At 44.4% G+C, this 27,592-nt stretch overlaps 2 protein-coding genes across 2 annotated transcripts in view; one reads left to right on the top strand and one right to left on the bottom strand.

Moving 5' to 3' along the window:
* The window catches only part of bnip4 (BCL2 interacting protein 4), a 42,303-nt gene extending 30,110 nt beyond the window's left edge, over positions 1 to 12,193 (top strand). The window contains exons 7-11 of the mRNA XM_061983242.1: positions 1,018 to 1,152; positions 1,228 to 1,288; positions 1,353 to 1,459; positions 5,448 to 5,597; positions 11,905 to 12,193. Coding sequence (XP_061839226.1) covers positions 1,018 to 1,152; positions 1,228 to 1,288; positions 1,353 to 1,459; positions 5,448 to 5,597; positions 11,905 to 11,947 — 496 coding nt within the window. The 3' untranslated portion in view covers positions 11,948 to 12,193. The remainder of the gene's footprint in view (positions 1 to 1,017; positions 1,153 to 1,227; positions 1,289 to 1,352; positions 1,460 to 5,447; positions 5,598 to 11,904) is intronic.
* Positions 12,194 to 12,252: 59 nt separating this feature from the next.
* Positions 12,253 to 27,592, bottom strand: part of LOC133611379 (serine/threonine-protein phosphatase 2A 55 kDa regulatory subunit B delta isoform) — a 28,709-nt gene continuing 13,369 nt past the window's right edge. The window contains exons 3-10 of the mRNA XM_061968104.1: positions 24,528 to 24,625; positions 24,283 to 24,448; positions 24,102 to 24,214; positions 22,677 to 22,854; positions 22,434 to 22,598; positions 22,201 to 22,370; positions 13,626 to 13,717; positions 12,253 to 13,558 (exon numbers count right to left, since the gene is read on the bottom strand). Of these exons, the coding sequence (XP_061824088.1) occupies positions 13,279 to 13,558; positions 13,626 to 13,717; positions 22,201 to 22,370; positions 22,434 to 22,598; positions 22,677 to 22,854; positions 24,102 to 24,214; positions 24,283 to 24,448; positions 24,528 to 24,625 (1,262 nt within the window). The 3' untranslated portion in view covers positions 12,253 to 13,278. The remainder of the gene's footprint in view (positions 13,559 to 13,625; positions 13,718 to 22,200; positions 22,371 to 22,433; positions 22,599 to 22,676; positions 22,855 to 24,101; positions 24,215 to 24,282; positions 24,449 to 24,527; positions 24,626 to 27,592) is intronic.

Below are 27,592 nucleotides of genomic sequence, written 5' to 3'. Positions count from 1 at the left end.
TAGTCCGTGTGCGGATGGAGAGATTGCGTCTTTTCATGAACCGGAAACCTGTCGCTTAGTAGGAGCCATTTTGTGGTCTTTACAGATGTAAACACACAAAGGAAATGAAACGTAATATCCACGCGCTTCTTCTTCTTCTACGCGGGCGGGTGGTTGCTTACAGTAGAAGAAGAAGCGCTTCCTGTTCTATGGGGGCGGGTGCTTACCTTGGCGGTTGCTTGCGTAGAAGAAGAAGCACTTCCTCTTCTACGGGGAAAAAAGATGGCGGCTGTTTACCGTAGTTGCGAGACCGAAACTTTATGAAAATGAATCTTAATATTAATCCATATATAAAGCGCACCGGGTTATAAGCCGCACTGTCAGCTTTTGAGAAAATTTGTGGTTTTTAGGTGCGCCTTATAGTGCGGAAAATACGGTACTACTAAAAGACAAGTTGTCTAGTATGTTCACTATTTTATTTAAGGACTAAATGACAATAATAAACATATGTTTCATGTACCCGAAGATTATTTAATATTATTTAATATTAATATTAATATTATCTAATATTATTTAAGGACTAAATTACAATAATAAACATATGTTTCATGTACCCGAAGATTATTTAATATTATTTAATATTAATATTAATATTATTTAATATTATTTAAGGACTAAATGACAATAATAAACATATGTTTCATGTACCCTGAGATTTTTTGCTAAAATAAAGACAATCATGCCATTTTAAGTATCGAAATACATTTTGGTACCGGTACCAAAATATTGGTATCTGGACAATCCTAGTCTATCGCAGTATATAATGATATCCTTTCATCGGCCAGAACATAGTTATATGTCCATCCATCCATCAATCAATCCATTTTCTCCCGCTTGTCCCTTTCGGGGTCAAGGGGGGTGCTGGAGCCTATCTCAGCTGCACATGGGCGGAAGGCGTACACCCTGGACAAGTCGCCACCTCATCGCAGGGCCAACACAGATAGACAGACAACATTCACACTCACTTTGTAAACACAGCGGCGCTGCCTCCCACGGCGGCCAGGAGCTGGCCACGCCCACCTCCGCCCAGGAGGACGACATGGAGAACATGCTGCTGGACGCCCAACACGAGTCAGGCCGGAACAGCTCGGGCGGAAGCTCGCAGTGCAACAGGTCCGAGGATGCGGGAAGTCGGTTTGTGTAAAACCCGTGAAGTACATTTAGTCACATGTCGCAATGTGCCAACAGTCCACTCAGGGGACACACCCCGCTGCTGGTGTGGAGAGGCTCCGGTGGAAGTAGCCTGCAGGTACTTGAATTTGAAACATCACCCGTGACCCTCGCATAATCCGCCATTTGTCTGCTCTTTCTAGTCGGACGAGGACCTCCAAGAGAGGAGACAGGAAGTGGAGTTGATGATGAACAAAAACGCAGACTGGATCTGGGACTGGTCCAGCCGACCTGAGAATAATCCACCAAAGTACGCATAGTGACGAACACAGACAAAGTAATGTGTAAAGAATGTCAACCCATGTGGTTCCTGTGGATGTAAACATAATTACTGTAGGGACTAAATAACATAGTGATTGAAACAAAGTAATGTGTAAATAATGTCAATAAGTAAATGAGCCATCTGTGGCTGTGAAGTGAACACTAATAAGGTTGTAAATACTGTATAAAGTAGACTAACCCATGTGGTTCCTGTGGATGCGAACACAAATACTGTAGTGACTAAATAACATAGTGACTGAAACAGACAAAGTGATGTGTAAATAATGTCAATAAGTAAATGAACCATCTGTGGATGTGAAGTGAACACTAGTAAGGTTGTAAATACTGTATAGAGTAGGCTAACCCATGTGGTTCCTGTGGATGTAAACACAATTACTGTAGTGACTAAATAACATGGTGACTAAAACAGACAAAGTAATGTGTAAATAACATCAATAACTAGATGAACCATCTGTGGCTGTGAAGTGAACACTAGTAAGGTTGTAAATACTGTATGGAGTAGGCTAACCCACGTGGTTCCTGTGGATGTGAACACAATTACTGTAGTGACTAAATAACATAGTGATTGAAACAATGTAATGTGTAAATAACGTCAATAAGTAAATGAGCCATCTGTGGCTGTGAAGTGAACACTAGTAAGGTTGTAAATACTGTATAGAGTAGGCTAACCCATGTTGTTCCTGTGGATGCGTGCACAATTACTGTAGTGACTAAATAACATAGTGACTGAAACAAAGTAATGTGTAAATAATGTCAATAAGTAAATGAGCCATCTGTGGCTGTGAAGTGAACACTAGTAAGGTTGTAAATACTGTATAGAGTAGGCTAACCCATGTGGTTCCTGTGGATGTGAACACAATTACTGTAGTGACTAAATAACACAATGACTGAAACAAAGTAATGTGTAAATAACGTCAATAAGTAAATGAGCCATCTGTGGCTGTGAAGTGAACACTAGTAAGGTTGTAAATACTGCATAGAGTAGGCTAACCCATGTGGTTCCTGTGGATGCGAGCACAATTACTGTAGTGACTAAATAACATAGTGACTGAAACAGACAAAGTAATGTGTAAATAATGTCAATAATTAGATGAACCATCTGTGGCTGTGAAGTGAACACTAGTAAGGTTGTAAATACTGTATAGAGTAGACTAACCCATGTGGTTCCTGTGGATGCGAGCACAATTACTGTAGTGAGTAAATAACATGGTGACTAAAACAGACAAAGTAATGTGTGAATAACGTCAATAACTAGATGAACCATCTGTGGATGTGAAGTGAACACTAGTAAGGTTGTAAATACTGTATAGGGTAGGCTAACCCATGTGGTTCCTGTGGATGCGAGCACAATTACTGTAGTGAGTAAATAACATGGTGACTAAAACAGACAAAGTAATGTGTGAATAACGTCAATAACTAGATGAACCATCTGTGGATGTGAAGTGAACACTAGTAAGGTTGTAAATACTGTATAGAGTAGGCTAACCCATGTGGTTCCTGTGGATGTGAACACAATTACTGTAGTGACTAAATAACATAGTGACTGAAACAAAGTAATGTGTAAATAACGTCAATAACTAGATGAACCATCTGTGGCTGTGAAGTGAACACTAGTAAGGTTGTAAATACTGTATAGAGTAGGCTAACCCATGTGGTTCCTGTGGATGTACACACAATTACTGTAGTGACTAAATAACATAGTGACTAAAAAAGACAAAGCAATGTGTGAATAACGTCAATAACTAGATGAACCATCTGTGGATGTGAAGTGAACACTAGTAAGGTTGTAAATACTGTATAGAGTAGACTAACCCATGTGGTTCCTGTGGATGCGAGCACAATTACTGTAGTGACTAAATAACATAGTGACTGAAACAGACAAAGTAATGTGTGAATAATGTCAATAACTAGATGAACCATCTGTGGCTGTGAAGTGAACACTAATAAGGTTGTAAATACTGTATAAAGTAGACTAACCCATGTGGTTCCTGTGGATGCGAACACAATTACTGTAGCGACTAAATAACATAGTGACTGAAACAGACATAGTAATGTGTAAATAACGTCAATAACTAAATGAACCATCTGTGGATGTGAAGTGAACACTAGTAAGGTTGTAAATACTGTATAGAGTAGACTAACCCATGTGGTTCCTGTGGATGTACACACAATTACTGTAGTGACTAAATAACATAGTGACTAAAAAAGACAAAGCAATGTGTGAATAACGTCAATAACTAGATGGACCATCTGTGGCTGTGAAGTGAACACTAGTAAGGTTGTAAATACTGTATAGAGTAGACTAACCCATGTGGTTCCTGTGGATGTGAACACAATTACTGTAGCGACTAAATAACATGGTGACTAAAACAGACAAAGTAATGTGTTAATAATGTCAATAACTAGATGAACCATCTGTGGATGTGAAGTGAACACTAGTAAGGTTGTAAATATTGTATAGAGTAGACTAACCCATGTGGTTCCTGTGGATGTGAACACAAATACTGTAGTGACTAAATAACATAGTGACTGAAACAGACAAAGTAATGTGTAAATAATGTCAATGAGTAGATGAACCATCTGTGGCTGTGAAGTGAACACTAGTAAGGTTGTAAATACTGTATAGAGTAGGCTAACCCATGTGGTTCCTGTGGATGCGAGCACAATTACTGTAGTGACTAAATAACATAGTGACTGAAACAGACAAAGTAATGTGTGAATAATGTCAATAACTAGATGAACCATCTGTGGCTGTGAAGTGAACACTAGTAAGGTTGTAAATACTGTATAGAGTAGACTAACCCATGTGGTTCCTGTGGATGTGAACACACTTACTGTAGTGAGTAAATAACATGGTGACTAAAACAGACAAAGTAATGTGTAAATAACGTCAATAACTAGATGAACCATCTGTGGCTGTGAAGTGAACACTAGTAAGGTTGTAAATACTGTATAGAGTAGACTAACCCATGTGGTTCCTGTGGATGTTGTAATTACTGTAGTGACTAAATAACATAGTGACTGAAACAGACATAGTAATGTGTAAATAATGTCAATAACGAGATGAACCATCTGTGGCTGTGAAGTGAACACTAGTAAGGTTGTAAATACTGTATAGAGTAGGCTAACCCATGTGGTTCCTGTAGATGTAAACACAAGTTGTAATTACTGTAGTGACTGAAACAAAGTAATGTGTAAATAATGTCAATAAGTAGACGAACAATCTGTGGCTGTGAAGTGAACACTAGTAAGGTTGTAAATACTGTATAGAGTAGGCTAACCCATGTGGTTCCTGTGGATGTAAACACAAATACTGTAGTGACTAAATAACATAGTGACTAAAACAGACATAGTAATGTGTAAATAACATCAATAACTAGATGAACCATCTGTGGATGTGAAGTGAACACTAGTAAGGTTGTAAATACTGCTTAGAGTAGGCTAACCCATGTGGTTCCTGTGGATGTAAACACAATTACTGTAGCGACTAAATAACATAGTGACTGAAACAGACATAGTGATTACTTTGGATGATTGAGGTATGTATTTATATCATTTTTCAATTCTTTAAACACTAAAACATATTTGAATGGTGCTTTGTTTTTTGTACTAACTCTTGCATGTTCAATTGCTGCGAAAAGTCAGATTGAGCTCTTATTTTGGTTCCTTTTGCTTTGTGCTGGTGTACCTAATTAAGTGTCCTTTTATCATGCACCCACTCTGCATATTATTTCCTCAATTAGTGTCTAATTGACGCCGTAGCTCAATATGTGTTAACCCTTTAAATAAACAACATGACTCCTAGTTATCCTTACGGGTCAGAGCCCAGGTGATGGATCATGAAACTGGTACGCTCCTACTGAATGTAAACACTACGTGAGGAGGTAGAGTGGCACATTGTGCGAGGTGACATTCCAGGGCTGACGGCAATGAAAGTTTGATGCGCTCCTCTGCAGGGAGTTCCTGCTCAAGCACCCCAAGCGCTCCACCCCCCTGAGCATCCGCAACACGGGCGCCATGAAGAGGGGCGGCGTGCTCTCTGCCGACTTCCTGCAGCTCTTCCTGCCGTCCTTAATCATCTCGCACATACTGGCCATTGGATTGGGGTAAGGAAGGCAGCCCAGTGCGTCCGGAAAGTATTCACGGCGCTTCACTTTCCCCACATTTTGTTTCCCAAAATGGAATGCATTCATTTTTGTCCTCAAAATTCTACACACAATACCCCACAAGCATGTCTCTGACCTGATGGCCACTCTCTCAGAGCTACAGCATTGAGAGGAGAACCTTCCAGAAGGACAATCCACCAATCAGGCCAGACGGAAGCCATTTCTTAGTTAAAAAAAAATTCCCCAAATGCACCTGAAAGACTCTCAGACCATGAGAAACTAAATCCTCTGGTCTGATGAGACAAAAATTGTAGAAACCAGATCAATACCGTCCCTACAGTGAAGCATGGTGGTGGCAGCGTCATGATGTGGGGGTGGTTGTTAGCGGTTAGTACTGGGGGACTAGTCAGGATAGAGGGAAATATGAATGCGGCAGTGTACAGAGACATCCTGGATGAAAACCAACTGAGAGACTAGTCAGGATAGAGGGAAGTATGAAGGCGGCAATGTACAGAGACATCCTGGATGAAAACCAACTCAGAGACTAGTCAGGATAGAGGGAAGTATGAAGGCAGCAATGTACAGAGACATCCCGGATGAAAACCAACTGAGAGACTAGTCAGGATAGAGGGAAGTATGAAGGCAGCAATGTACAGAGACATCCCGGATGAAAACCAACTGAGAGACTAGTCAGGATAGAGGGAAATATGAATGCGGCAATGTACAGAGACATCCTGGGTGAAAACCACCGTGAAGCATCATACTGTGGGGGTGGTTTTCAGCGGTTAGTACTAGGGGACTAGTCAGGATAATGGGAAATATGAATGCAGCAATGTACAGAGACATCCTGGATGAAAACCACCGTGAAGCATCATGCTGTGGGGGTGGTTGTCAGCGGCTAGAACTGGGGTACTAGTCAGGATAGAGGGAAATATGAATGCAGCAATGTACAGAGACATCCCGGAGGAAAACCAACTGAGAGACTAGTCAGGATAGAGGGAAATATGAAGGCGGCAATGTACAGAGACATCCTGGATGAAAAAGACCGTGAAGCATCATACTGTGGGGGTGGTTTTCAGCGGTTAGTACTAGAGGACTAGTCAGGATAAAGGGAAATATGAATGCAGCAATGTACAGAGACATCCTGGATGAAAACCAGTGAAGCATCATGATGCGGGGGTGGTTGTCAGCGGCTAGAACTGCGGGACTAGTCAGGATAGAGGGAAATATGAATGCAGCAATGTACAGAGACATCCTGGATGAAAACCAACTGAGAGACTAGTCAGGATAGAGGGAAGTATGAAGGCGGCAATGTACAGAGACATCCTGGATGAAAACCAACGTGAAGCATCATACTGTGGGGGTGGTTTTCAGCGGTTAGTACTAGGGGACTAGTCAGGATAATGGGAAATATGAATGCAGCAATGTACAGAGACATCCTGGATGAAAACCACCGTGAAGCATCATGCTGTGGGGGTGGTTGTCAGCGGCTAGAACTGGGGGACTAGTCAGGATAGAGGTAAATGTGAATGCGGCAATGTACAGAGACATCCCGGATGAAAACCAACTGAGAGACTAGTCAGGATAGAGGGAAATGTGAATGCGGCAATGTACAGAGACATCCTGGATGACAACCACTGTGAAGCATCATGATGTGGGGTTGGTTGTCAGCGGCTAGAACTGGGGGACTAGTCAGGATAGAGGGAAATATGAATGCAGCAATGTACAGAGACATCCCGGATGAAAACCAACTGAGAGACTAGACAGGATAGAGGGAAATATGAATGCGGCAATGTACAGAGACATCCTGGATGAAAACCACCGTGAAGCATCATGCTGTGGGGGTGGTTGTCAGCGGCTAGAACTGGGGGACTAGTCAGGATAGAGGTAAATGTGAATGCGGCAATGTACAGAGACATCCCGGATGAAAACCAACTGAGAGACTAGTCAGGATAGAGGGAAATGTGAATGCGGCAATGTACAGAGACATCCTGGATGACAACCACTGTGAAGCATCATGATGTGGGGTTGGTTGTCAGCGGCTAGAACTGGGGGACTAGTCAGGATAGAGGGAAATATGAATGCAGCAATGTACAGAGACATCCCGGATGAAAACCAACTGAGAGACTAGACAGGATAGAGGGAAATATGAATGCGGCAATGTACAGAGACATCCTGGATGAAAACCACCGTGAAGCATCATGCTGTGGGGGTGGTTGTCAGCGGCTAGAACTGGGGGACTGGTCAGGATAGAGGGAAATGTGAATGCGGCAATGTACAGAGACATCCTGGATGAAAACTACCGTGAAGCATCATGCTGTGGGGGTGGTTGTCAGCGGCTAGAACTGGGGGACTAGTCCGGATAGAGGGAAATATGAATGCAGCAATGTACAGCGACATCCTGGATGAAAACCAACTGAGAGACTAGTCAGGATAGAGGGAAATATGAATGTGGCAATGTACAAAGACATCCTCGATGAAAAACACCGTGAAGCATCATACTGTGGGGGTGGTTTTCAGCGGTTAGTACTAGGGGACTAGTCAGGATAATGGGAAATATGAATGCAGCAATGTACAGAGACATCCTGGATGAAAACCACCGTGAAGCATCATGCTGTGGGGGTGGTTGTCAGCGGCTAGAACTGGGGTACTAGTCCGGATAGAGGGAAATATGAATGCGGCAATGTACAGAGACATCCTGGATGAAAACCAACTGAGAGACTAGACAGAATAGAGGGAAATATGAATGCAGCAATATACAGACATCCTGGATGAAAACCAACTGAGAGACTAGTCAGGATAGAGGGAAATATGAATGTGGCAATGTACAGAGACATCCTGGATGAAAAACACCGTGAAGCATCATACTGTGGGGGTGGTTTTCAGCGGTTAGTACTAGGGGACTAGTCGGGATAAAGGGAAATATGAATGCAGCAATGTACAGAGACATCCCGGATGAAAACCAACTGAGAGACTAGTCAGGATAGAGGGAAATATGAATGTGGCAATGTACAGAGACATCCTGGATGAAAACCAACGTGAAGCATCATACTGTGGGGGTGGTTGTCAGCGGCTAGAACTGGGGGACTAGTCAGGATAGAGGGAAATATGAATGCAGCAATTTACAGAGACATCCTGGATGAAAACCAACTGAGAGACTAGTCAGGATAGAGGGAAATATGAAGGCGGCAATTTACAGAGACATCCTGGATGAAAACCAGTGAAGCATCATGATGTGGGGGTGGTTGTCAGCAGCTAGAACTGGGGTACTAGTCAGGAAAGAGGTAAATATGAATGCGGCAATGTACAGAGACATCCCGGATGAAAACCAACTGAGAGACTAGTCAGGATAGAGGGAAATGTGAATGCAGCAATGTACAGAGACATCCTGGATGACAACCACCGTGAAGCATCATGATGTGGGGGTGGTTGTCAGCGGCTAGAACTGGGGGACTAGTCAGGATAGAGGGAAATATGAATGCGGCAATGTACAGAGACATCCTGGATGAAAACCAACTGAGAGACTAGTCAGGATAAAGGGAAATATGAATGCGGCAATGTACAGAGACATCCTGGATGAAAACCAACTGAGAGACTAGTCAGGATAGAGGGAAATATGAATGCGGCAATGTACAGAGACATCCTGGATGAAAAACACCGTGAAGCATCATACTGTGGGGGTGGTTTTCAGCGGTTAGTACTAGGGGACTAGTCAGGATAATGGGAAATATGAATGCAGCAATGTACAGAGACATCCTGGATGAAAACCACCGTAAAGCATCATGCTGTGGGGGTGGTTGTCAGCGGCTAGAACTGGGGGACTAGTCAGGATAGAGGGAAATATGAATGCGGCAATGTACAGAGACATCCCGGATGAAAATCAACTGAGAGACTAGACAGGATAGAGGGAAATATGAATGCGGCAATGTACAAAGACATCCTGGATGAAAACCAACTGAGAGACTAGTCAGGATAGAGGGAAATATGAATGTGGCAATGTACAAAGACATCCTGGATGAAAACCAACGTGAAGCATCATACTGTGGGGGTGGTTTTCAGCGGTTAGTACTAGGGGACTAGTCAGGATAAAGGGAAATATGAATGCAGCAATGTACAGAGACATCCTGGATGAAAACCACTGTGAAGCATCATGATGTGGGGGTGGTTGTCAGCGGCTAGAACTGGGGTACTAGTCAGGATAGAGGGAAATATGAATGCAGCAATGTACGGAGACATCCCGGATGAAAACCAACTGAGAGACTAGTCAGGATAGAGGGAAATATGAATGCGGCAATGTACAGAGACATCCTGGATGAAAACCAACGTGAAGCATCATGCTGTAGGGGTGGTTGTCAGTGGCTAGAACTGGAGGACTAGTCAGGATAGAGGGAAATGTGAATGCGGCAATGTACAGAGACATCCAGGATGAAAACCAACTGAGAGACTAGTCAGGATAGAGGGAAATATGAATGCAGCAATGTACAGAGACATCCTGGATGAAAACCACTGTGAAGCATCATGATGTGGGGGTGGTTGCCAGCGGCTAGAACTGGGGGACTAGTCAGGATAGAGGGAAATATGAATGCAGCAATTTACAGAGACATCCTGGATGAAAACCAACTGAGAGACTAGTCAGGATAGAGGGAAATATGAAGGCGGCAATTTACAGAGACATCCTGGATGAAAACCAGTGAAGCATCATGATATGGGGGTGGTTGTCAGCGGCTAGAACTGGGGGACTAGTCAGGATAGAGGTAAATATGAATGCAGCAATGTACAGAGACATCCCGGATGAAAACCAACTGAGAGACTAGTCAGGATAGAGGGAAGTATGAAGGCGGCAATGTACAGAGACATCCTGGATGAAAACCAACGTGAAGCATCATACTGTGGGGGTGGTTTTCAGCGGTTAGTACTAGGGGACTAGTCAGGATAATGGGAAATATGAATGCAGCAATGTACAGAGACATCCTGGATGAAAACCACTGTGAAGCATCATGATGTGGGGGTGGTTGTCAGCGGCTAGAACTGGGGGACTAGTCAGGATAGAGGGAAATATGAATGCAGCAATTTACAGAGACATCCTGGATGAAAACCACTGTGAAGCATCATGATGTGGGGGTGGTTGTCAGCGGCTAGAACTGGGGGACTAGTCAGGATAGAGGGAAATATGAATGCAGCAATTTACAGAGACATCCTGGATGAAAACCAACTGAGAGACTAGTCAGGATAGAGGGAAATATGAAGGCGGCAATTTACAGAGACATCCTGGATGAAAACCAACTGAGAGACTAGTCAGGATAGAGGGAAATATGAATGCGGCAATGTACAGAGACATCCTGGATGAAAACCAACTGAGGGACTAGTCAGGATAGAGGGAAATGTGAATGCGGCAATGTACAGAGACATCCTGGATGAAAATCACCGTAAAGCATCATGCTGTGGGGGTGGTTGTCAGCGGCTAGAACTGGGGGACTAGTCAGGATAGAGGGAAATGTGAATGCAGCAATGTACAGAGACATCCCGGATGAAAACCAACTGAGAGACTAGTCAGGATAGAGGGAAATATGAATGCGGCAATGTACAGAGACATCCTGGATGAAAACCACCGTGAAGCATCATGCTGTGGGGGTGGTTTTCAGCGGTTAGTACTAGGGGACTAGTCAGGATAAAGGGAAATATGAATGCAGCAATGTACAGAGACATCCCGGATGAAAACCAACTGAGAGACTAGTCAGGATAGAGGGAAATATGAATGCGGCAATGTACAGAGACATCCTGGATGAAAAACACCGTGAAGCATCATACTGTGGGGGTGGTTTTCAGCGGTTAGTACTAGGGGACTAGTCGGGATAAAGGGAAATATGAATGCAGCAATGTACAGAGACATCCCGGATGAAAACCACTGTGAAGCATCATGATGTGGGAGTGGTTGTCAGCGGCTAGAACTGGGGGACTAGTCAGGATAGAGGGAAATATGAATGCGGCAATGTACAGAGACATCCCGGATGAAAACCAACTGAGAGACTAGACAGGATAGAGGGAAATATGAATGCGGCAATTTACAGAGACATCCTGGATGAAAACCAACGCTTCCCATCCAACCTGATGAAGCTTAAGAGGTGCTGCAAAGAGGAATGGGAGAAAGAATTTTGAGGACAAAAATGAATTTATTCCATTTCAGAATTAGGCTGTAACATAAAATGTGGAAAGAGTGAAGGGCTGTGACTACTTCCCGGAAGCTCGGTCTGTCTAACACCAGCAGCAGTTTTCTTTGGGCTTTTCTTCAAGTCTGTGCTCTCTTCAGGATCTACATCGGGAAGAGACTGACCTCCCACAGCACCTTCTGAGAACCCACGCACTGTGACCTTTCCGTGACCTCGGCATGCCTTAAAAAGGAGAAGTTTAAATGTGAAAAATCAAGCGACTCGTTTTGGTTCGACTGAAATTGTTGGCGGACTTCTGCTGTTTCCTGCACGTTTTTTTTTGAGAACTGATACTTTTTAATTATTGGATTTGATGAATTGTACTATGATGATGTAACTAATGTGGTCCATTGTGTTCAACTTGCTGTCAAAATAAAAGGTGGAAATGTTCACGGCTCGAGTCTCTTTGTGTATGCAAAAAAAAAAAAAAAAAAGCATCAAAGCGGATGAACACAATTGAAATTTTATTGAACTTTGGTCAGAAATGATAAAAGAGGTGAATACATCGCCACCATGTTAGGAATCAATGGACATGAAGTGTTTTATTTGCACTCAACCTTCGAGGTTCCCCTAATTTAGTGACGCCCAGGAGGCACTCTTCTTAATTTAGTGACGCCCAGGAGGCACTCTTCTTAATTTAGTGACGCCCAGGAGGCACTCTTCTTCGCCGTGTGTGTGTGTGTGTGTGCAACACGAGGACCTCGCTCTAGAAAACAGAATTTTACAAATAATGCACATGAGGTTCAGGAGCTGTCACTCACAGAAGGAATTAAGGCTGCAGATTCCCTTTGTCCGTCTTGTGCCCAAATCTCTCACACACACACACACATACACACTAGTGGTGTCCAACAGTGGTTGTGGAACTGGTAGCCCCGTTGTAGTAGTTCAATAAACACTGAACCAGCGTTGTAGTAGTTCAATAAACACGTTTGCTGGAGATCTGCTCAGCAAAACCTCCCCCAAAAAAAAAAAAAAAAAAAAAAGAAGACAGTGGTGTGACTGGACATGTTCCACCTCTCTACAACATAAACACATGCAAAGCAATAAAACCTGTTTCAATACTTCTAAATTTAAAAACACGTCTGTCGTTTGAGTTTGTCTTTTATTATGTGGATGACAAGGTGTACTCGAGTAGATACAGTCAGTGGAATTAGGTCACTGTATTGATGGGGGCGGGGGTGAGGGTGTTGCAGTTTTTTTGGGGCCATTAATCCGCTCTGCAGGGGGGCCCCCGGAAACATCTCAAACGACTTTCCGACGAAGACTCCGGGAAACGAAGGCTAAAACACTTTTTTTTTTCTGAGCGCCGTTCTGTCAATTCCACCCAGATAGGACTTTCTGGGTCAAGGGTCGAGGGGCGGGGCCAAAAAAAAAAAAGAAGAAGCCTAGACTCCAAATAAAAACAGACCCTAAAAAAAAAGAAAAAAGGAGGCGTGCGTTGAGATTTCTTCACCCGGGAGGACGAGCGGGCGCTTCTAGTTGAGTTTGTCCTGGAAAATGTACAAGTTGTTGGTGGCGGCCACGGCGATGACGTTCTCCTTGGGGTGCCACGCCGTGTGCAGGATCTTCTTGTTGAAGTCCAGGCTGTCCACGCTGATCTCGTCCTTCTTCCGCTTGCCGCCCGTCGACACCTTGCGGGGCTTGAGGGTGGCCCGCGGCTTGCTGCTCTCCCGCGACGCCTCCAGCGTGGTGTCCCGCCGGGTGTTGCGGTCGAACATTCGGAAGAAGTTGTTGTAGGAGCCCGTCATGATGGCGCTGCGGGGGGGAGAGAGAGAGGGTGAGGGAGCGCTCGGGTGAGGACGGGCGGGCGGGCGGCACTGACCTGTCGCTGCCGTTCCAGCAGCACTCGAACTTGTCGAAGATGCAATCGTTTTCATACAAAGAACACAACTTGCTGCGGAGATATTCATGCACCTGCAGGCACAGTCAACCATGTCAGTGATGCGTTTACAGCCACACAGAAAGTCGGACAACTCCAACAACGCACATAATGTGTCATTCCAGTGATGCCTTTACAGCCACAGAAAAAGTCGGACAACTCTAACACCGCACATAATGTGTCACTCCAGGTCGTTTCCCTGCCAGTGATGCGTTTACAGCCACACAAAAAGTCGGACAACTCTAACACCGCACATAATGTGTCACTCCAGGTCGTTTCCCTGCCAGTGATGCGTTTACAGCCACACAAAAAGTCGGACAACTCTAACACCGCACATAATGTGTCACTCCAGGTCGTTTCCCTGCCAGTGATGCGTTTACAGCCACACAAAAAGTCGGACAACTCTAACACCGCACATAATGTGTCACTCCAGGTCGTTTCCCTGCCAGTGATGCGTTTACAGCCACACAAAAAGTCGGACAACTCTAACACAGCACGGTCGTTTCCCTGTCAGTGTTGCGTTTACAGCCAGAAAAGAAGTCGGACAACTCCAACACCGCACATGATGTGTCATGTTCTGTCAGTGATGCGTTTACAGCCACACAAAAAGTCGGACAACTCCAACACCGCACGGTCGTTTCCCTGTCAGTGATGCATTTACAGCCACACAGAAAGTCGGACAACTCCAACAACGCACATAATGTGTCATTCCAGTGATGCCTTTACAGCCACACAGAAAGTCGGACAACTCCAACCCCGCACATAATGTGTCATTCCAGGTCGTTTCCCTGCCAGTGATGCGTGTACAGTCACACAAAAAGTCGGACAACTCTAACACCGCACGGTCGTTTCCTGTCAGTGATGCCTTTACAGCCAGACAAGAAGTCGGACAACTCCAACACCGCACGGTCGTTTCCCTGTCAGTGATGCGTTTACAGCCAGACAAAAAGTCGGACAACTCCAACACCGCACATAATGTGTCACTCCATGTAGTTTCCCTGCCAGTGATGCGTTTACAGCCACACAAAAAGTCGGACAACTCCAACACCGCACGGTAGTTTCCCTGTCAGTGATGCGTTTACAGCCACACAGAAAGTCGGACAACTCCAACAACGCACATAATGTGTCATTCCAGTGATGCGTTTACAGCCACACAGAAAGTCGGACAACTCCAACCCCGCACATGATGTGTCATTCCAGGTCGTTTCCCTGCCAGTGATGCGTTTACAGCCACACAAAAAGTCAGACAACTCCAACACAGCACGGTCGTTTCCCTGTCAGTGTTGCGTTTACAGCCAGAAAAGAAGTCGGACAACTCCAACACCGCACATGATGTGTCATGTTCTGTCAGTGATGCGTTTACAGCCACACAGAAAGTCGGACAACTCCAACAACGCACATAATGTGTCATTCCAGTGATGCGTTTACAGCCACAGAAAAAGTCGGACAACTGCAACACCACACATGATGTGTCATTCCAGTGATGCGTTTACAGCCACACAGAAAGTCGGACAACTCCAACACTGCACATAATGTGTCATTCCAGGTCGTTTCCCTGCCAGTGATGCGTTTACAGCCACACAGAAAGTCGGACAACTCCAACACCGCACGGTCGTTTCCCTGTCAGTGATGCGTTTACAGCCAGACAAAAAGTCGGACAACTCCAACACCGCACATGATGTGTCATTCCCCTGTCAGTGATGCGTTTACAGCCACACAGAAAGTCGGACAACTCCAACACCGCACATAATGTGTCATTCCAGGTCGTTTCCCTGTCAGTGATGCGTTTACAGCCACACAAAAAGTCGGACAACTCAAACACCGCACATAATGTGTCACTCCAGGTCGTTTCCCTGCCAGTGATGCGTTTACAGCCACACAAAAAGTCGGACAACTCCAACACCGCACATGATGTGTCATTCCAGTGATGCGTTTACAACCACACAGAAAGTCAGAAAAACTCCAACACCGCACATAATGTGTCATTCCAGGTCGTTTCCCTGTCAGTGATGCGTTTACAGCCACACAAAAAGTCGGACAACTCCAACACCGCACATAATGTGTCACTCCATGTCGTTTCCCTGCCAGTGATGCCTTTACAGCCACAGAAAAAGTCGGACAACTCCAACACCGCACATGATGTGTCATTCCAGTGATGCGTTTACAGCCACACAGAAAGTCAGAAAAACTCCAACACCGCACATAATGTGTCATTCCAGGTCGTTTCCCTGTCAGTGATGCGTTTACAGCCAGACAAATAGTCGGACAACTCCAACACCGCACATGATGTGTCATTCCCCTGTCAGTGATGCATTTACAGCCACACAAAAAGTCGGACAACTCCAACACCGCACATAATGTGTCACTCCAGGTCATTTCCCTGACAGTGATGCGTTTACAGCCACACAAAAAGTCGGACAACTCCAACACCGCACATGATGTGTCATTCCAGTGATGCGTTTACAGCCACAGAAAATGTCGGACAACTCCAACACCGCACATGATGTGTCATTCCAGGTCGTTTTCCTGCAAGTGATGTGTTTACAGCCACACAAAAAGTCGGACAACTCCAACACCGCACGGTCGTTTCCCTGTCAGTGATGCGTTTACAGCCAGACAAAAAGTCGGACAACTCCAACACCGCACATGATGTGTCATTCCCCTGTCAGTGATGCGTTTACAGCCACACAAAAAGTCGGACAACTCCAATACCGCACATGATGTGTCATTCCCCTGTCAGTGTTGCGTTTACAGTCAGACAAATAGTCGGACAACTCCAACACCGCACATGATGTGTCATTCCCCTGTCAGTGATGCATTTACAGCCACACAAAAAGTCGGACAACTCCAACACCGCACATAATGTGTCACTCCAGGCCGTTTCCCTGACAGTGATGCTTTTACAGCCACACAAAAAGTCGGACAACTCCAACACCGCACATAATGTGTCACTCCAGGTTGTTTCCCTGACAGTGATGCGTTTACAGCCACACAAAAAATCGGACAAATCCAACACCGCACATAATGTGTCACTCCATGTCGTTTCCCTGCCAGTGATGCGTTTACAGCCACACAAAAAGTCGGACAACTCCAACACCGCACGGTAGTTTCCCTGTCAGTGATGCGTTTACAGCCACACAGAAAGTCAGACAACTCCAACAACGCACATAATGTGTCATTCCAGTGATGCGTTTACAGCCACAGAAAAAGTCGGACAACTGCAACACCGCACATGATGTGTCATTCCAGTGATGCGTTTACAGCCACACAGAAAGTCGGACAACTCCAACACCGCACATAATGTGTCATTCCAGGTCGTTTCCCTGCCAGTGATGCGTTTACAGCCACACAAAAAGTCGGACAACTCCAACACCGCACATAATGTGTCACTCCATGTCGTTTCCCTGCCAGTGATGTGTTTACAGCCACACAAAAAGTCGGACAACTCCAACACCGCACGGTCGTTTCCCTGTCAGTGATGCGTTTACAGCCAGACAAAAAGTCGGACAACTCCAACACCGCACATGTGTCATTCCCCTGTCAGTGATGCGTTTACAGCCACACAGAAAGTCGGACAACTCCAATACCGCACATGATGTGTCATTCCCCTGTCAGTGTTGCGTTTACAGTCAGACAAATAGTCGGACAACTCCAACACCGCACATGATGTGTCATTCCCCTGTCAGTGATGCATTTACAGCCACACAAAAAGTCGGACAACTCCAACACCGCACATAATGTGTCACTCCAGGTCGTTTCCCTGACAGTGATGCGTTTACAGCCACACAAAAAGTCGGACAACTCCAACACCGCACATAATGTGTCACTCCAGGTCGTTTCCCTGACAGTGATGCGTTTACAGCCACACAAAAAGTCGGACAAATCCAACACCGCACATAATGTGTCACTCCATGTCGTTTCCCTGCCAGTGATGCGTTTACAGCCACACAAAAAGTCGGACAACTCCAACACCGCACGGTAGTTTCCCTGTCAGTGATGCGTTTATAGCCACACAGAAAGTCAGACAACTCCAACAACGCACATAATGTGTCATTCCAGTGATGCGTTTACAGCCACAGAAAAAGTCGGACAACTGCAACACCGCACATGATGTGTCATTCCAGTGATGCGTTTACAGCCACACAGAAAGTCGGACAACTCCAACACCGCACATAATGTGTCATTCCAGGTCGTTTCCCTGCCAGTGATGCGTTTACAGCCACACAAAAAGTCGGACAACTCCAACACCGCACATAATGTGTCACTCCATGTCGTTTCCCTGACAGTGATGCGTTTACAGCCACACAAAAAGTCGGACAACTCTAACACAGCACGGTCGTTTCCCTGTCAGTGTTGCGTTTACAGCCAGAAAAGAAGTCGGACAACTCCAACACCGCACATGATGTGTCATGTTCTGTCAGTGATGCGTTTACAGCCACACAGAAAGTCGGACAACTCCAACAACGCACATAATGTGTCATTCCAGTGATGCTTTTACAGCCACAGAAAAAGTCGGACAACTGCAACACCGCACATGATGTGTCATTCCAGTGATGCGTTTACAGCCACACAGAAAGTCGGACAACTCCAACACCGCACATAATGTGTCATTCCAGATCGTTTCTCTGCCAGTGATGCGTTTACAGCCACACAAAAAGTCGGACAACTCCAACACCGCACATAATGTGTCATTCCAGGTCGTTTCCCTGTCAGCGATGCGTTTACAGCCACACAAAAAGTCGGACAACTCCAACACCGCACGGTCATTTCCCTGTCAGTGATGCGTTTACAGCCACACAAAAAGTCGGACAACTACAACACCGCACATAATGTTTCATTCCAGGTCGTTTCCCTGCCAGTGATGCGTTTACAGCCACACAAAAAGTCGGACAACTCCAACACCGCACGATCGTTTCCCTGTCAGTGATGCGTTTATAGCCACACAAAAAGTCGGACAATTCCAACACTGCACGGTTGTTTCCCTGTCAGTGATGCGTTTACAGCCAGACAAAAAGTCGGACAACTCCAACACCGCACATAATGTTTAATTCCAGGTCGTTTCCCTGCCAGTGATGCGTTTACAGCCACACAAAATGTCGGACAACTCCAACACCGCACATGATGTGTCATTCCAGGTCATTTCCCTGTCAGTGATAAGTTTACAGCCAGACAAAAAGTCGGACAACTCCAACACCGCACGATCGTTTCCCTGTCAGTGATGCGTTTACAGCCACACAAAATGTCAGACAACTCCAATACCGCACATGATGTGTCATTCCCCTGTCAGTGTTGCGTTTACAGTCACACAGAAAGTCGGACAACTTCAACACCGCACGTAATGTGTCACTCCAGGTCGTTTCCCTGCCAGTGATGCGTTTACAGCCACACAAAAAGTCGGACAACTCCAACACCGCACGGTCGTTTCCCTGTCAGTGATGCGTTTACAGCCAGACAAAAAGTTGGACAACTCCAAAACCGCAGATGATGTGCCATTCCAGGTCGTTTCCCTGTCAGTGATGCATTTACAGCCACACAAAAATTCGAACAACTCCAACACCGCACACAATGTGTCATTGCAGGTCGTTTCTCTGCCAGCGATGTGTTTACAGCCACACAAAAAGTCGGACAACTCCAACACCGCACATGATGTGTCATTCCAGGTCCTGTCAGTGATGCGTTTACAGCCACACAAAAAGTCGGACAACTCCAAGACCGCACAAGATGTGTCACTCCAGGTCATTTGCCTGCCAGTGATGCGTTTACAGCCACACAAAATGTCGGACAACTCCAACACCGCACATGATGTGTCATTTCAGGTCATTTCCCTGTCAGTGATAAGTTTACAGCCAGACAAAAAGTCGGACAACTCCAACACCGCACGATCGTTTCCCTGTCAGTGATGCGTTTACAGCCACACAGAAATTCGGACAACTCCAACACCGCACATAATGTGTCATTCCAGGTCGTTTCCCTGCCAGTGATGCGTTTACAGCCACACAAAAAGTCGGACAACTTCAACACCGCACGTAATGTGTCACTCCAGGTCGTTTCCCTGCCAGTGATGCGTTTACAGCCACACAAAAAGTCGGACAACTCCAACACCGCACGGTCGTTTCCCTGTCAGTGATGCGTTTACAGGCAGACAAAAAGTCGGACAACTCCAACACCGCACATGATGTGTCATTCCCCTGTCAGTGATGCGTTTACAGCCACACAGAAAGTCGGACAACTCCATCACCGCACATAATGTGTCATTCCAGGTCGTTTACCTGTCAGTGATGCGTTTACAGCCACACACAAAGTCGGACAACTCCAACACCGCACATAATGTTTCATTCCAGGTCGTTTCCCTGCCAGTGATGCGTTTACAGTCAGACAAAAAGTCGGACAACTCCAACACCGCACATGATGTGTCATTCCCCTGTCAGTGATGCGTTTACAGCCACACAGAAAGTCGGACAACTCCATCACCGCACATAATGTGTCATTCCAGGTCGTTTCCCTGTCAGTGATGCGTTTACAGCCACACAAAAAGTGGGACAACTCCCAACACCGCACGGTCGTTTCCCTGTCAGTGATGCGTTTACAGCCAGACAAAAAGTCGGACAACTCCAACACCGCACATAATGTGTCACTCCAGGTCGTTTCCCTGTCAGTGATGCGTTTACAGCCAGACAAAAAGTCAGACAACTCCAACACTGCACATAATGTGTCACTCCAGGTCGTTTCCCTGCCAGTGATGCGTTTACAGCCACACAAAAAGTCGGACAACTCCAACACCGCACGGTCGTTTCCCTGTCAGTGATGCGTTTACAGGCAGACAAAAAGTCGGACAACTCCAACACCGCACATGATGTGTCATTCCCCTGTCAGTGATGCGTTTACAGCCACACAGAAAGTCGGACAACTCCATCACCGCACATAATGTGTCATTCCAGGTCGTTTACCTGTCAGTGATGCGTTTACAGCCACACACAAAGTCGGACAACTCCAACACCGCATGGTCGTTTCCCTGTCAGTGATGCGTTCACAGCCAGACAAAAAGTCGGACAACTCCAACACCACACATAATGTTTCATTCCAGGTCGTTTCCCTGCCAGTGATGCGTTTACAGCCACACAAAAAGTCGGACAACTCCAACACCGCATGGTCGTTTCCCTGTCAGTGATGCGTTTACAGCCACACAAAAAGTCGGACAACTCCAACACCGCAGATGATGTGCCATTCCGTGGTCGTTTCCCTGTCAGTGATGCATTTACAGCCACACAAAAAGTCGGACAACTCCAACACCGCACACGATGTGTCATTGCAGGTCGTTTCCCTGCCAGCGATGTTTTTTACAGCCACACAAAAAGTCGGACAACTCCAACACCGCACATGATGTGTCATTCCAGGTCCTGTCAGTGATGCGTTTACAGCCACACAAAAAGTCGGACAACTCCAACACCGCACATAACGTGTCATTCCAGGTCCTGCCAGCGATGTGTTTACAGCCACACAAAAAGTCGGACAACTCCAACACCGCACATGATGTGTCATTCCAGGTCCTGTCAGTGATGCGTTTACAGCCACACAAAAAGTCGGACAACTCCAACACCGCACACGATGTGTCATTGCAGGTCGTTTCCCTGCCAGCGATGTGTTTACAGCCACACAAAAAGTCGGACAACTCCAACACCGCACATGATGTGTCATTCCAGGTCCTGTCAGCGATGTGTTTACAGCCACACAAAAAGTCGGACAACTCCAACACCGCACATGATTTGTCATTCCAGGTCCTGTCAGTGATGCGTTTACAGCCACACAAAAAGTCGGACAACTCCAACACCGCACATGATGTGTCATTCCAGGTCCTGTCAGTGATGCGTTTACAGCCACACAAAAAGTCGGACAACTCCAAGACCGCACATGATGTGTCATTGCAGGTCGTTTCCCTGTCAGTGATGCATTTACAGCCACACAAAAAGTCGGACAACTCCAACACCGCACATGATGTGTCATTCCAGGTCCTGTCAGCGATGTGTTTACAGCCACACAAAAAGTCGGACAACTCCAACACCGCACATGATGTGTCATTCCAGGTCCTGTCAGTGATGCGTTTACAGCCACACAAAAAGTCGGACAACTCCAAGACCACACATGATGTGTCATTGCAGGTCGTTTCCCTGCCAGCGATGTGTTTACAGCCACACAAAAAGTCGGACAACTCCAACACCGCACATGATGTGTCATTCCAGGTCCTGTCAGTGATGCGTTTACAGGCACACAAAAAGTCAGACAACTCCAACCGCACATGATGTGTCATTCCAGGTCGTTTCCCTGTCAGTGATGCGTTTACAGTCACACAAAAACACACACATCGGCAGCCCGATATTATCGGACATCTCTACTTTTATATATTTAGGGAAAGTAAAATCAAAAATACTTTAATCGTGATCATGATTTGTGGTTATGTTAGGCCAGCGGAGATGACGGCCCACCATTGAAGTTATCCCTGTTGAAAGCATGATGTACTCACCTGATACGTCTCCACTGGCCTGTTCTCCATATTGAGGTCCCATACTTTGACCGAGAGGTAGTCACGTGTCATCATGTAGCGCCCGCTGTGACTGAACTTCACGTCGGAGATGGACGAGATGATCTCGGAGAAGAACGAGCGGCTGCTGGGGTCCTCGGGCTCCTCGAAGACTTTGGCGAGAGGGTAGGTTAGAAAATGCTGATTGGGAAGTGACGAGCGGGACGACTACTCACACTTCGAGTGCCTGTCGCAGAGTGCGGCCGCTCGCATGTCACACAGGCGAATGGTGCCTTTGCTACTGCTGTACACAAATACATTGCATTGGTGAGGATGGCACTCTGCAGCCGTGATCACTTCAGTGAGCTCCTCCATGTTGGCGGGCTTGATGTCTACAATATCTGGGAGGGGGGGGGCGGGGTCAAGGGCGACAACCGGCAGTGCGGCGGCGTAACCAAACCAAACCAGAAAAAGGATACTAAAACTTCTGTCTGTGATTTCCAAGTGCCATAGATTTATTCTTAGGTCATCTGCAGAGAGGTACGTTTCATGGTCACTATTTACAGAAATGGAATTAATGTGATAGGTGTGCGCATTTGCAAAGATCCTCCGTGGGCTGGCTTCTACCATGAGATCCATTGGCATCAGCACTGGTACCTGAAAGGCACCCACAATAATGCACCTGTCAGGGAGGGTCAAGGGTGACACCTAGGGGTGTAACGGTACGTGTATTTGTATTTATTGAACCGTTTCGGTACGGGGGTTTCGGTTCGGTTCGGAGGTGTACCGAACGAGTTTCCACACGAACATTAAGTAGCCGCCTCCGCTTCCTTCTGCCTCTGTTTGTCAGTCCTCTACACACACCCAGCATTGTCCCACCCACACAACCATCTGATTGGTTACAAACAGAGAGGTAACAGCCAATCAGCAGTGCGTATTCAGAGCGCTTAGCAGGTAATCATCAGGCAGCGGACTCTCCCCAAATGATAATAAACACCTCCCAGTCAACTACTAGTAACATCACTATGAGCCCGTTGACCTTCTAGAAATAATAACGGCAGCTCAGCTCGCTCGCAGTCCTGGCTTGAAGTGAAGGCTAATTCGCTTTTAGCGTAACGTTAGCTCATTTTGCGGTGTGTGTGTGTGTTACGGACAGCAAAGCCCTGTCTGTCTGTTATTTCACTTTACCTTTTTCTGTGTTGATTGAGCTGTGTTGAAGCAGGACATTATGTTAAATGAAGAGTTTCTGTCTCGGATAGTTGATATAATAATGTAAGTGCATCATTAAGCCTACATGAACTCCATGGTGTTCGGGGATGAATAGTCTCCCTTATTGCTATTGTACCATTTTTCCAGCTATAGTTACATTAATCATTAGTAATGTAGCAGCCTAGTTTTGAATGGCAGGGTCCCTGCTATCACATGTTGATAAAAATATAACATTTACATAATAAAAATCAACTACAGGCTTTCCAAATGCTGTAATAAATGAAGCATGATGAGTTGACTTGAAACTGTTTAATGTTGCACTTTTTATATGTAGAAGAAAAGTTTTGTCATTTTATTTAATCTGAGCAACAACTTGAGGCAGTTTAATGATGATTAACGTGGGCAGAATTATTATATATATTAATTATTAATAATTAATAATTATTATATATATATTAATTATTAATAATTAATAATTATTATATATATATTATTATAGTGTTCCCAATTTTAAAAGGATAAAGCCATTGTTTACAAATTTGGTAAATAAATAACCAAAAAATTTATATTTTGTTGTTTTCTTACTGTACCGAAAACGAACCGAACCGTGACCTCTGAACCGAGGTACGTACCGAACCAAAATTTTTGTGTACCGTTACACCCCTAGTGACACGGGTGACAAAAGGGGGACGTACCCGTAGAGAGGTGATTCTAAAAGGGTCTAAAAGGCGTCCGTCTTCATATTTCAGGTTGTACCCTTCCGCTCGTTTGTCTCGTTCACTTATTTTCCACAATTTGATAGTTTTATCTGGGAAGAAATGGGCAAATAAGTGTTTAATATGGAGAGGAAAAAGAAAAAAAAAAGTCATCTCTTACCGTTTGTTGAAAGTAGAAAGTGAGCAGCGTTTTGTTGGGGAAGCCATCTAATTTTATTGATTTTCTCCTCAATTTCTAAACTTTTCAAATAGTCAAATTCAGGCTCGTGACTCTGAAAAGTGCTATAAACGTTGTACTCCCCGCGCAGGTGTGGACGATTTTTGGACTGGGGGGGGGGGGAAGAAGCAGAAACATCACAATTAAACAATGAATGAATTAAATTCATACAATGCAGGGATAATGACCTCCTGTTCGTGCTGAAATATCACCACTCTGCCTCCTTTGTCTCCCGTGGCCAGCAGCTCTCCGGAATAGTTGAATTCAACCGTGGAGATTATGTCGGCTGAAAATAGATACAACAAATCCGTGAAGCGGTGTAAAAATATCTGAATTAATTTCCTTATAATCACAGGTATTGGGTGTAGGCCACAGCGGTCAAACTCAATTTTTATTTATTTTTTGCTGCATCTGTTGCATATACTGGAATATTGTACATGATAGTTGGGATTTGTTATATATTATATAACAATATAATATATTATAATAATACAATATATCAGTATGTATTATATACCGTATTTTCCGCACTATAAGGCGCACCTAAAAACCACAAATTTTCTCAAAAGCTGACAGTGCGCCTTATAACCCGGTGCGCTTTATATATGGATAAATATTAAGATTCATTTTCATAAAGTTTCGGTCTCGCAACTTCGGTAAACAGCCGCCATATTTTTTCCCGGTATAACAGGAAGCGCTTCTTCTTCTACGCAAGCAACCGCCAAGGTAAGCACCCGCCCCCATAGAACAGGAAGCGCTTCTTCTTCTACTGTAAGCAACCACCCGCCCGCGTAGAAGAAGAAAAAGCGCGCGGATATACCGTACGTTTCATTTCCTTTGTGTGTTTACATCTGTAAAGACCACAAAATGGCTCCTACCAAGTGACAGGGATCCGGTTCATGAAAAGACGCAATCTCTCCATCCGCACACGGAATACTATTTCACAGCAACTGCCTAAAGACTTTCAAGAAAAGCTGGCTACTTTCCGTGCATATTGTAAAAACAAGATAGCTGAAAAAAAGATCCGGCCAGAGAACATTATCAACATGGACGAGGTTCCACTGACTTTTGATATTCCTGTGAACCGCACTGTGGATACAACGGGAGCACGTACGGTGAATATTCGCACCACAGGGAATGAGAAGTCATCCTTCACTGTGGTTCTAGCTTGCCATGCTAATGGCCAGAAACTTCCACCCATGGTGATATTCAAAAGGAAGACCTTGCCAAAAGAGACCTTTCCAGCCGGCGTCATCATAAAAGCTAACTCGAAGGGATGGATGAAGAAAAGATGAGCGAGTGGTTAAGGTAAGTTTAAGTTTACGCGAAGAGGCCGGGTGGCTTTTTTCACGCAGCTCCGTCCATGTTGATATACGACTCCATGCGCGCCCACATCACGCTGGTTTTTAATATATTATTAAAGTTTGACTGACCTATCTGACTGTTTTTTTGACATTCCTTTAGCGCAGTTAGATGCGGCTTATAACACGGGGCGGCTTATAGGTGGACAAAGTTTTGAAATATGCCGTTCATTGAAGGCGCGGCTTATAACCCAGGGCGCCTTATGGTGCGGAAAATACGGTACTTTATACCTTTTGTTTTCGCCCTTGTGTGCATTATCCATCCATCCGTTTTCTACCGATTGTCCCTTACGGGGTCACGGGGGGTGAAGCGGTGTAAAAATATCTGAATTAATTTCCTGATAATCACAGGTATTGGGTTTAGGCCACTGGGGTCAAACTAAATTTTTGGGTTTTTTTTGCTGCAGCTATTACATATACTGTAATATTGTACATGATAATTGGGATTTGTTATATATTGTATATATTATATAACAATATAATATAATATATCAGTATATATTATATACTGTATATATAATATGTAAATATTACATATATGTTATATTGCTACTATGGTACAGTTTTAGTCTACTTTATACCTTTTGTTTTCGCCCTTGTGTGCATTATCCATCCATCCGTTTTCTACCGATTGTCCCTTACGGGGTCACGGGGGGTGAAGCGGTGTAAAAATATCTGAATTAATTTCCTTATAATCATAGGTATTGGGTGTAGGCCACTGGGGTCAAACTAAATTTTTTTTTTTTTGCTGCAGCTATTACATATACTGTAATATTGTACATGATAATTGGGATTTGTTATATATTGTATATATTATATAACAATATAATATATCAGTATATATTATATACTGTATATATAATATGTAAATATTACATATATGTTATATTGCTACTATGGTACATTTTTTGTCTACTTTATACCTTTTGTTTTCGCCCTTGTGTGCATTATCCATCCATCCGTTTTCTACCGATTGTCCCTTACGGGGTCACGGGGGGTGAAGCGGTGTAAAAATATCTGAATTAATTTCCTTATAATCACAGGTATTGGGTTTAGGCCACTGGGGTCAAACTACTTTTTTTTTTTTTTTTTTGCTGCAGCTATTACATATACTGTAATATTGTACATGATAATTGGGATTTGTTATATATTGTATATATTATATAACAATATAATATAATATATCAGTATGTATTATATACTGTATATATAATATGTAAATATTACATATATGTTATATTGCTACCATGGTACATTTTTAGTCTACTTTATACCTTTTGTTTTCGCCCTTGTGTGCATTATCCATCCATCCGTTTTCTACCGATTGTCCCTTACGGGGTCACGGGGGGTGAAGCGGTGTAAAAATATCTGAATTAATTTCCTTATAATCACAGGTATTGGGTTTAGGCCACTGGGGTCAAACTAAATTTTGGTTTTTTTTTGCCGCAGCTATTACATATACTGTAATATTGTACATGATAATTGGGATTTGTTATATATTGTATGTATTATATAACAATATAATATAATATATCAGTATATATTATATACTGTATATATAATATGTAAATATTACATACCGTATATGTTATATTGCTACTATGGTACATTTTTAGTCTACTTTATACCTTTTGTTTTCGCCCTTGTGTGCATTATCCATCCATCCGTTTTCTACCGATTGTCCCTTACGGGGTCACGGGGGGTGAAGCGGTGTAAAAATATCTGAATTAATTTCCTTATAATCACAGGTATTGGGTTTAGGCCACTGGGGTCAAACTAAATTTTTGGTTTTTTTTTGCTGCAGCTTTTACCGGTACATATACCGTATTTTCCGCACTATAAGGCGCACCTAAAAACCACAAATTTTCTAAAAAGCTGACAGTGCGCCTTAT

Source organism: Nerophis lumbriciformis, linkage group LG02 (genome assembly GCF_033978685.3).
Source record: "Nerophis lumbriciformis linkage group LG02, RoL_Nlum_v2.1, whole genome shotgun sequence".
In the NCBI taxonomy this organism is placed as follows: domain Eukaryota; kingdom Metazoa; phylum Chordata; class Actinopteri; order Syngnathiformes; family Syngnathidae; genus Nerophis; species Nerophis lumbriciformis.
Note: the sequence above shows the minus strand (reverse complement) of the source record. Positions and strands in the feature narration are given on the sequence as shown.